This window comes from Saccoglossus kowalevskii, chromosome 4, assembly GCF_978046115.1.
Source record: "Saccoglossus kowalevskii chromosome 4, keSacKowa6.1, whole genome shotgun sequence".
In the NCBI taxonomy this organism is placed as follows: Eukaryota; Metazoa; Hemichordata; class Enteropneusta; family Harrimaniidae; genus Saccoglossus; species Saccoglossus kowalevskii.
In genome coordinates, this window is record NC_140644.1 from 41,946,429 (window position 1) to 41,958,952 (window position 12,524).

Sequence of the window (12,524 nt, forward strand, 5' to 3'; positions counted from 1 at the left end):
TTCCGTGCCATGGTGCACCATGCACATGACAAATAATCAACCATTCCGTGCCATGGTGCACCATGTACATGACAAATAATCAACCATTCCGTGCCATGGTGCACCATTTACATGACAAATAACCAACCATTCCGTGCCATGGTGCACCATTTACATGACAAATAACCAACCATTCCGTGCCATGGTGCACCATTTACATGACAAATAACCAACCATTCCGTGCCATGGTGCACCATTTACATGACAAATAACCAACCATTCTGTTGTTTTGTATTTTCAGCTACAAACATACCAATTCACAAACAAGACTTACCAAAACACTCATACTGGCATGACACCACATTAATTCGTCGGGTTTGTTATAATGACGAGACTATTCTATAATTTTATATGCAGTTTATTTTCTAAAGCAATTCGAATTCTTTTAACTCATTCAATATTCAGCGATTTCACACGTAATATGTAAACTTTGGTATAGTAAATAATCAAATCATGCAATGCTGTTAAGCAACAGAATAATCAATGATTAGATGTTTGCATGTATAAATAATCTTTAAATCATCTGTACGACCATGACAGTATACGTAGGGAGAGCTCCTCAATACAGGATCTCCTGCAGGTGTGTATTCGTTATGACCAGACAAGACAGCGGGACACACCTAAATATAAAACACAATAGTTATCATAGTATGCTTCGTGATAAACACAGTAATCGTGAAGGCCGATCACTACAATGTTGTGTCTCAGATAGTTAAAGATTGTAAATTGAAATTAAATCATTTAATTTCTACGAAGTATACTAGTTGAGAAAAAAACTACGCTGACATCTCAAATATTAGAGTTAATATTAGTTAGTTAATCATATAGATTAACTACCTTTATGCATTGTGTAAATATTATGAGCGTGACTGTCGTCGATGATACTACCGAACCTGTGCAATATTAGATAGATCTGTAATAAATTGTCTTTTAAATATTGTTTCTACTGATTTACAATCATATGCTGTACACTGTTTTATTATAATCGTAAAAATGGAAGCCATGTAAACAATTACACATTTCACTGAGCCGGCCTCTACCTATTTTTCTCAAGGTTGATGGTACCTAGATCACCATGAACTGTTTTGCCTTAATTAACTATTGTTTGATTGAATATGTTTCATCATTTATAGTGAAATATGGTAGTCTAGCTTCCGTAATAAAACACCCACGTACTTCCTATGTGTTTTTATTTATATGTCATATTTTTATGATTTTAATATAATTTAACGTTTAATGTTATGTTATAAGAAAATCACATATGATTATTTATGATTAATCAGATTTCAAACCAATTATCAATATATCAAGATATTTCGCAATCACATTGCTTATAAATAATTATCATGTATACATTTCACATATAATCAGCAATTACAAAAATTATTCATTTATAATAATACAGCGTATTATATATAGATAAATTGTTATGTAATTTACAGTTACCATTGTATTTACCGTTCATTTAACATTGTGTACATATAATTATCATACTTCAGTATTTGTCAACTGATATTTTAATTATAAATAACTAAGGAATGCATATATATAAATAAGTTCCTTCCATTTATAATGATAGTATCATATACATGTGAATGATTGTTTTTCTGAATTCTAGAAATAAATCATCGATTTGTCTTTATAGGTAAACAAGTAGATATGGCCAGTATGAGAGATACTATACTCAAGACAAATAAATCAATTCACAGTAATACAAACCCACTAAATGCATTATTTATATATTTAATGGAGTATAGTTACATCTAGTCGTTGTAGGGCAGTATTAACTATTTACGTGCTTGGTAAGTAGCGCATCGCCTACTGACGTGATCGTGAGTACAAAGACTGTGTTTTATATTGTAATGTTTGTTTGCATGTACAATATATTATATACATATAACCGCTAACTTTATATGTAAATATACGTTCACTAAAAAATCGAAATTGGCAATTTATTTACAAGTAAAGCGGTGTACAAATATTACTTTATGGCAAATCCAAATTTACTGGAAACAAATTATTCACTTTATGTTCCCTGTGAAGTCGAGAGAACTTCTAAATTATGTAAATCTGCTGCGGGGTCACTGACGCATTACTTTTATATAATGATAATATAGCCAAGACCTCTGACCTTATTCGGAATTTAAACGGAGGCATTCAGTTTCAAAGGCAAGTTTTAAAGCAATCGCCATACACCCCGGGGTGGATCTGTATCACAAATTGCTAAAATCGTGTGGTGTCGTGTCGCATTGAATTAAAGAAGACCGCCATCATCGTTCCAAGCAAACCAATGCCCAAGTAATAACTACAAATGCAGCTGTTAGGAGAAGCTATAGAGGATGTTATTTTCAGCAAACTTTGGAGAGACTATTGAACGGCATTTTAAAATAGGCATAACACTCCCTATCACTCACAAATGGTCATGATCTAGTCGAAACAGAAAATGAAAAAGTGATTTTATAGAAAGATGTGAGATCTATAAAAACGCCAAATTTAATGTTTTGATTTCTAACGGTAAACACGATGGTCACCTACGAGACCTTGTTGTATTTGAGACCTGCATATTAGTTTATCACTATGAATTATTACTAGTATTTATGCCAGAGGTTCTAAAAATACACAAAAAGAAATACCGCGGTAAATTTTCGTATTACTTCCGCATTTATATAAAAATATACTTTTGCACCGTTCGTGGCGCTATTCAAATCCAACAGTAGTGGCCTCGTAGTGTATTTTTGCCAATACGTAAAAGGTTTATTTGTAAATCATTTAGATGATTCAGCGAGCGATTGTATACATATAATATGCGTTTTGTGGGTTAGTATAACTAAATTTAATTTATTTGTCTGGAGTATAATATCTCTCACACTGAACCTATCTACTTATAACGAAAATCGATGATTTATTTTTTGAATTTTGAAACTTGCTATTTACATGTATATAAACTGACCAAATCATTTATATGTATATAGCACCATCATAATAAGTAAACATAATTTATTTACAAATGAAATAAAAGTTGACATATTCAATGGTTTAATATATAAATACGTCAAGATACAAATATAGAAATATAATAATAACATGTTAACAGTTACAATTTATTGATATAATGTACCGTATTATGATTATTTATAAACAATTTGTTTATTATGTCAAATGCATATATTACACATTTTTTCTATAGATTTTTATTGCGAAATTTCATGATATCTTGATAGTTTGTGAGAAAATTTATGATTTAGAAATAAGAATATTCAAAGTTCATTGAAACATATAATGTAGTTAAACCATATTAAATATTACTTATAAATAAAAGCACAAACGGCACCCCATGCTTAACAATGCATTTTGTTTCAATCATTTTTCTCTTATGAAAACCTGAACAATTTTATTTGAGACTATATGCATGGTTCAAACTTATTATCTGACAGGTATTAGACAATTACAATCTCACCTTCTTTTCACATACGTGTGTTGCCCAGCTGTTTGTGTAGGTTGTCATGTCACATAGTACGCAGTCAGTATCATTAACGTAAGTTTCACCCTTAGGAAAAAGGAATTTAATTAGCATAACATACACTTAATTTAAGTCAGGAATCCGATCTCAATATATAACCAAAACATTAAATCGGCTGCGCTCTGTACAGGTGAATTTTGCACTATAATCGTACATAAAGTTCTATGAATTCACACATCTTGTAAGTTTTTAACGCGTAACAAAAAACATTACACCAGATGTAACACTAGATAGTAACGATGAATATATAGAATCTATAACCACACGTTATGATATATCACTAAATGCCACGCAAGTATGTGTCTATTTAAATTTAGCTTTTATCTATTAATTTGTAGGAATTGAACAACATCGTGAATAATTGTTATTGTTTCGTAATTATTGTTATTGCCCCATTAGTGAACATTAATATACTAGTTAATATATTTTTTATGTCCCTTGGTACATTGTTACATACTATTTAAAGTTAAAGACTATTTGGAATTAAAACACTTACAACTTTAAGGGGTGCAGAATCCACCTGATCGGCCTTCACACCGAGAACGTTATTTGTACCCATTCCCAATCTGGAAACTCGCATCCAATAATCGCCATGATGTTTCACAATAGTTTCCGACTTTATGATATCTTCAGCTCCCACCATACCTGTTGGTCCGGCAGTCATGTCATGTGCGCAAACCATATCGAAAATACTGTTTTCATATAATGTTTTCAAACACGGAAAATATCCGTGTTCAACCACTGCTGACTTTCCATGTGGGATGACGATTAACGCCATGACTAAGAACAGTTTAGTCACCAACATTGTATCTATAAAATCAAACTCAAATTAATGTTAAATTGTGTTGAGGACGCGGGTTTCAGCTCATAAGAGGGGGAACATAGCATGCATAACAGTAAAGTTGAAGGTCTACGAAACATACATTATTTTGTACTCCCTAATATGAATAATTAGCATTGCACAAATTAAACACAGATGTACCACAACTTATTGACAATCGATAAAGCCCGGTATTATCATGTAAGTTGTGTGATCATAGTGCCCGTAGTATTTGTGGAGAATCATCATTGTTTTGAATTCTCTGATATCGAAAAATGGTTGCGTCCAAATTATAATGAAGATGGCGGCTACAGTGTTCAGTCTTCTATTTTGTATTGTGGATTAGCAGAAAATAAAAAATCCTTCGATTTGATTTTATATTTGATTTTTGCAAAGTCTTTGGCTTTTCCATTATGTTTGTACCAACTCTTTGCTAGGTTTTACATGTATGTTTGTGAGCTTTTGTGAAATCCAACAACTTTTTCCTCGAAAAATACGAGTCAAATATTACAGTCTCAGATTAGATTTTACCATTTCCCAATTGTTACGTTTAGTATTCATTTTAGTCTTTCATGTGTATATATAACTTGTGCACTTTGCTTGCAAAATTCATTTCATTTGTTGCACAGAAGTGTGTTTATTCTCAGTGTCCCCGACGACAGAGAGGTCATGTTGACTTATCGTAAAATGTACACCGAATATTAATTCTATAGCACTGTCATAGTGCTCGTATTATAGATAAACCTTAATAATATTATTTAGGCTAGTATCAGTGAAATATGATAAACCAACCTTCAATGTTTATGCAAAAAACATAAAAATAGGGCCCCACCCAACAAAACCGAGGGAAAAAGACTAAATGTTTTACCGTCGAGTGCTGACATGTACAACCAACTTAATTGAGTTTAGTCAATAACTCATAGCTCACATGAGCTATCAGCATATTCAGCTATGTTCACATATTTAAATGCATTGCACTGATAATAATAGATAAAACAGTACAGCGCCTGGAATATTGTTATAAATACATTCAAGTGGTCAGTGGACACCATAAATATTGTATTATGAGATAGGGTTTAGTTTGTATCATGCTCAGACATGATTTATTGTAACTTAAAAAACACATACCTGAGAAACGACACTACAATTCCCCCTCCAACTGTTCTGTATTGTGTTCTTTTTAATTACGCAATATGTGATGGAGCCCATGTGGGTGTGTACTATAAATAGGATATATTTACATATGTGCATACCAGCTACATTTATTTTATATCTAAGCTGAATTCCCCACAATCTACTCACATTAAAATCATTCGGATCATTTTGAATTTTCTGATATCGAAAAATTGGAGAAAATAAAACATGGATGTTAGTAATAATATTAAATTTTTGCAAAGTCTATGACTTTCCCAATATGTTTGTACCAACTCTTTGCTTTGTTTCGCCGTTGTAACAGTATCCTTGTGCGCTTTGGTGAAACCAAGCTAGCTGTGGTGTGTGGGTCAATTTCTTCAACAACTTTCCTCGCGAAAAATACGAGTCAAATAGATTTTACTTTTTAACATTTCCCAGGAAGTTAATCAATTGTTACGTTTAGTATTCATTTTAGTATTTCATGTGTATATATAACTTGTGCACTTTGCTTGCAAAATTTATTTTACTTGTCGCACAGAAGTGTGTTTATTCTCAGTGTCCCCGACGACAGAGAGGTCATGTTGACTTATCATACCATGTACTGTGATAGATTAATTGAGTGTTATTAAACCTTCACGTCAGAGGTACCAAGTTCGGGGAATTCCCCACCTTTCTATCGAACAAAAACACAGAGAATCGAATCGTTTCAACCTCTCATCTCAGCGCCTCTCTCTCAAGACCGCGTTAAGACTGCGTCAAGGCTGCCCCAGGACTGCTTGCCTCCTGGTGAGCTTGCCAAAACTAACTGAGATCAGCTTTATTCACTTTCCAACTGTTAGCCAATCACAAGCGAGTTTAAGAGCTCAAGCCGTGGCCTCCACACATATAGGCAATCACGCAAAGTACTCAACACGCCATAATGTCAGATTAATTGCCCCCGATGTCGGGACATAACTCTCATACTTATCGGTGCCACGAGGGCTAAAACAACACTTCATAGTCGATCATTATATCAGCCAGTTGTTTCAATCATTAATTCCCTAACATACGAATGAACCTGATCATGACAAGTTACGAGCAGGTGTGGATTATCCAGGGGTCATCAGTGAAAGTCGCTATGGCTGCGAAAAGCGGCCTCACCGAAATACATGAAAATATAAATCATGACACTTCCTCCTCTCAAACTAGGATTATGCCTCTTGGCATATGCCTCACAAATCAAAGACATCGGCATTCACTCAACATTCGTCATACAGGTCAAATACAATACTAACAAGAGAACTGGTGATGGTTGTAGAACCATAACTGTCTCAGCTCAAAGATTGTTATGTAATACAGGGGAATGTGAAGAGAAATGTATTGTAATGTTACCTCTGTGTAATTTACAATATATCTGCATTAACCTTCACTGTGAAGGACAATATGGGAGTTGACTTAAATGACTGGTAGAAGCAAGGCTGGTCAAATTTTGCGAAATAGTAGTTAGAATTTCCAGATACGCAATCGACACATTGTGGGATATCAAAATATGGATGATAAACAGCAAGTGATATTTCCAGAGATGTAGTTGGAATTGAAGCAAAGGAGTGGCTTATTAATCCATGAAACATACTCACACACATTCGTACATATCATCTGTCTTATTGTGTGTGGGCAAAGCTGTCATGCACACAATCGAAAAAATATGTTATTACTGTAAATAATTATGAACAATAAAAACTGAAATTTAGAAAAACTTTGAACCATTAATAAGGAAAAAATATGTGATTTGCTGTACAGTTTCCAGAAAATTATTACAAGTCCCAGAAGTACATACGAGTCGTCAAAACATACAGTTTGGTGACAGTTGGGAATGATACCAAGATTTAACAATTCCATGAGAATATCGCAACGTTCTTTTAACACATGAAACAGATGTGCGTTGGTCGAATTTTGTATAGTTTTAATAGGCATACAAGCACCTGTATATATTTTGACAATAAACCCCTCATTCACATTGTGCAAACAAGACATTAAGGTAGCGAGACTATTATTTGTGTTGAAAATTACGATTTTCACATTTATTTATTAATTGATGAAATGCACTATAAACTTTCATGTGATAAAGTCAACATAACATAGAATGTCATGTAAGTTGGTTAAAATGTAGATTTTCTGAAGGGAAGCAAGGCAGCCTCAGCAGTGTTTTCCAAAATCAACAACACAGGTTTAATCTGTGTGCCTATAAGTTTCAAAGATAAACTCAAGACAAAGCAATGTTAGGATGTGTTATCAGTAGCTATCTGACACAATGAGTGTTTCCAAACATTTGAGTGGTTTGTCTCCGCCCCTGTTTGTTTCACAGATTAGTCATTTGCATATGAATGTGTCAGACACAAGGTCACACAGCCACTGAAAAAAATCATTGATTTTGGTGTTTTCATATGCCGAATTTAGCCAATTATAGCTATCCCATTCCTTTATTTTTTGGGTTTCCAATAGCCTTACACATTTGGATGTCCCAACACATGTTAAAGCAGACCTTGATGGGAAAACAAATTGATTGTGCCGATAAACAAGCTTGAAAATCTTTGCTGTTACTTCATGGACGTTTTCTAGGAGTTTATGCTTTTCAAAATACAAGGTCTTTAACAAAAAATAACGTATACTTATTGTCGTCGGATTAACACCAAATTTTCACAGCTTTAAGGTGACAGTGAGAGGAACTTGAATGTGTCCAGACAAACTATTTCATCGATTATTTACCAACGAGTTGTGGTTTGAGTTGGGGGCAATGCGACTAAAACAGTAATTGAAATTCAGCACACTATTTTTTAAAACGCGTTGCTTGCATAAAACTGACCAGACACATTCAATTTACCAGACTATTGAACAACTAGGAAAAGTGAAAAAAATACTTCTTATCGCCAGCATAAATGCGTAATTATTTTTTTTACAGAAAAAGTAATTTTTCACCTTTGATTAAGTAACGGGTCATAGAATGCAGATACGGGCATGGCAAACACATCTTTGTAAAGCTTGAAGTCTGACGATTCTAAAAATATATACTTTCCTGGGTCTATTTGTAGTCATTTGGTCACTGTTAGAAGATGAAAACAAGCATGCAAATAATAGTCCCGCTACCTTAAACCTTCTTGATAGTAACAAGTAAGTGTTGCATAAACCCGAATGAAAAGTCTGGAGTCACGGCGAATACTTCTAGCGAGTAACCCCTCTAAAAACGTCATTACTGTGCCAATGACATTGAACTTTGCTCTTCCATAAAGCAGCAGTTTCCATTTTCAAATAATCAAAATAACCTTGATACCCTGGCGAAGCATGTCCAACGACTGTCTCAAGGGATTTTCGTCTTCTCAATTTCTAAAGATAAACGTCCCAAGGTTGTTTTGTTTACTAGAATTTCTTGTATTAATTTCCATTGCACAAAAAAGTAGCAAACACTGTTACTGAAGCACAGAATTTGCATGAATTTTTCTCTCCGGCCATTCACGTAAACTGCAAACAAAGTCTTTTACCTCATCCATATTTGTTGACACTGCAACCGCCTTGATGGGTGTATTGTGACGTATTTTGACCCCGGATTCTGACCTTGCATTCTGGCTACATTTACTGCCCTTTCATACCAGTTCAATTTCCTTTAATTATTACATTCAAATTTCATGATATTTAATATTTAAAACCAACCTTTATTTCACAGTCACTTTAGTTTTCACTTTTCTAAAATTATTTTACAGATCAAAAGACTTTTCACTCCCATCATGCAATCTCCCATAGTATTTCCGCAGACACAGTGGCGATCGCCAACATAACTACAAATAACCTTGCTCTCAGGAGCTGAGGAATATAAGGTATAGATCAAAAGAGTAAAAACAAGGATTAAGTACAATGGTTAGAAAGTCACAAAAATCAATGGTTATAAATCTAAATATCCTACTCTTCCAGGGAGGGACTCAAACCGTCCCTTTTTTTTAAAAAACGGGCCGCCGACATAAGCTCTTCGCTGCACTCCCGTCTCCCGTTACTAAGGTTACAAACTCTATATCAAAAGGTCAAAAAACTAAGGCGTGGCGGTGTAACCATGCGATCAGCGAATCGCTGCAGTCGACAGCACGATCACTTGATTACCAGGGATGCGTCTCTCGTTTAAAGCATTGCAAACGGTCACTACTAATCAATGAATAAACAATCTATTAATCAAACTCCTGTCATATACGTTTATAATCTTCCAACTGAACACACGAGTCGTTATCACAGCACGTTTCTTCTCTGACAATCAAAATAAAAAGGTCTAAAAGCACAAAACACTACTGAGTTACGTATAATCCCGTCAATCATGAACAAAAGCTTGCGTCATCAAACAATACGTACGTGGGCGCACCACTTCTATTTCAAAAAGACATCAAAAAACGTTACAAAGTGCTCTCAACTCAAATCAACTCACAAAGCGTCAGAAGTATTCCGAAACAACACGTAAACATGGATTATTCTGAACATCGATACTCTTAAAAACGTCAGTAACTCTTTACTCAACAATTCTTAAAACTCTGAAAAACTCTTTGGGGCATTACTCTTCCCATCATATTCCGTACTCATAACCTTATTAAAACACCATAAAACTTCACAAAACTCATAACACTGTGTTGCAAATACTTGTCCACTGAAACGCGCTTAAATCATTATAAAGGACCTCGCACGTCACTAAATATCAGTTCAAAACAAAGATCTGGGCACTCACATACATACAATTCAATATCACAAAAAAACGTTCGAAAAAAAACGGTAGTAAAAAGCAAGCAATACATTACATTACTGAGCAAAAGAGCCGGGGTTCTGAAAAAAAGGTCAACATCTTGAGTTACAGTGTCCGTTACAGTGTCCAGCGAGCGGTTCTCTACACAATACACAAATAGCTAAAGTTCTAATTCAAAGTCTAAGCGTCTCCTCTATTTCATCGCGTTAGTCCGGGTCGTTCTTTCTCATCTTGTCTTTAATGTCGCTCATTTCATCTTGAATATTCAGTCCTATTCGATACTCGTCCTTCCTAAGGGGTTCCGAAGTCTTCATCTCTTCAAAGTTGTGTATCGGTGTCATCCGGGTAAATTGGTTAGTCGAGCACAGTGTCGTCTCTGCCATCGAGGTGCCAATTCCGTTCGCATAAAAAAAACACTTTTGGGTGTTTCTTCGTCATTATACAGTTCTGCACAGGATGTCAACATGTGTTAAACACATGCCCGGGTTCATCCACCAAGTGTGATAGATTAATTGAGTGTTATTAAACCTTCACGTCAGAGGTACCAAGTTTGGGGAATTCTCCACCTTTCTATCGAACAAAGACACACAGAGAATCAAATCATTTCAACCTCTCATCTCAGCGCCACGTCGGAACTCTTCCTGATCATGACAAGTTACGAGCAGGTGTGGATTATCCAGGGGTCATCAGTGAAAGTCGCTATGGCTGCGAAAAGCGACCTCACCGAAATACATGAAAATATAAATCATGACAGTACACCGAATATTAATGTTAAAGCACTGCCATAGTGCCCGACCAATGTCGGCCATTTTATAAATAATGTCCCTGGTCTGTTATTCAAAAAGCAAATGACAGTTACACAACCCATATCACTGTTAAATACAGAAATAACAACAATACAAAAATGTTACAAATACGTAATATACTTGAAATTTCAAAAGAAATATTATTGAGGTTCAATTCGAGCTATTCTAAATAAATGATAATGAATGAATGACACATGGTCGAGCAAATAACACGTAAACATAACCCGGTCCAAGTAATAAAAGATACCTTGTTGGGCCGACAATGTGATAGTTGTTCGACCTGTTCATAAATGTGATTCTCAGAGAAAACGCTGACAAACACCAACGGCTGATCAGCATTTCTTAGACCGATCGTAACATTTGCACAAGCACAAAAGCAGAATATTGTCATTGACCTGTGAGAAGTCAATATTCAAACATATCGACCACAAAATGCGCGAATCTGATTGGCTGTTAGGACAATGAGGTATAATAATAAACCATACTGTGTTGTTTGCTTTTCTGCATACACAAACACTCAAACACTCCTGAAAGTATGTATTACAACTTACAGACACTTGATCGATGTGTTCCATATTAATTAAACCTTTCTGTCCGTTAATATCCTAGAATATTACGTAATAGACGCACGACAGTCGTTATTTGTTACCGATTTGTACAGCGCATTCTCGACTACGGGGTTTCAAACCCATGGAATCTCAGCATTTGTGTTTGTGATGCGACAAACGGGCATTCTATTGCCATGACGCGCATGCGTCATTCAGCTGCGCGATATTCGACGCGTTCGCTTATCGTATGTGCTCCACTAAGTACACCAACTTACATAACCAGCTTACATTCCAAAGACTGTTATGTACTGTTCTGTACCATTACAGTTTCATTCATGGAACCCCTTCTTATATATACAACATTGGAAAGTGTATTATTTACTGGTTGTATTCTAGTAAAATACAGTCTGAAAACGTTTTATTTTCAATGCCCACGAAACCGAAGACAGACATTAACTTTCACCGTGAGTCGACAGCACAACTTGTAACATAACGTGAAGCTAGGCAATTGGTTCTCGTACTTGAGCGCCGGTTCGAGTCAAGCATGCTATACACAATCACTTTGATTTAACGTAGTATTTACCAGCAGTTTATTCAGTGTTATTTACCAGGACAAATTGTCGCCTGTCGCTCTGATAAACAGAGTACGAATGGAGTTCCCAGTTATCGTTCGATGACAAAATTTAAAATTTAAAATACATTATTTTGAGCAATTGTACATTCAATAAACTTTGTCTTGCAGTGGTTATATTACGTCAGTCATTTGATCGGAATCACATCTTCGCCAGCCAAGGACCATTCTTTCGGCCGAAGCCTCAACATTAACCCTTTGCAAATTTCACCACGATTCACTGTATGTCGCACTATCAGTTTCGATAGTTTTGTCAGTTTACTAAACGGTTTGCAC

The 12,524-nt window shown here is 35.2% G+C and overlaps 1 protein-coding gene across 1 annotated transcript; it reads right to left on the reverse strand.

The window, feature by feature from the left end:
* Window positions 1–376: 376 nt before the first annotated feature.
* On the reverse strand, window positions 377–5,561 carry LOC144352359 (uncharacterized). The gene is made up of 4 exons (XM_078009445.2): window positions 5,508–5,561; window positions 4,056–4,369; window positions 3,497–3,586; window positions 377–659 (listed from the first exon to the last, which is right to left on the reverse strand). The coding sequence occupies exons 2-4, from the start codon at window positions 4,362–4,364 to the stop codon at window positions 504–506; spliced, it is 555 nt and encodes a 184-aa protein (XP_077865571.2). The 5' UTR covers window positions 4,365–4,369; window positions 5,508–5,561; the 3' UTR covers window positions 377–503.
* Between the last annotated feature and the right edge of the window lie 6,963 nt (window positions 5,562–12,524).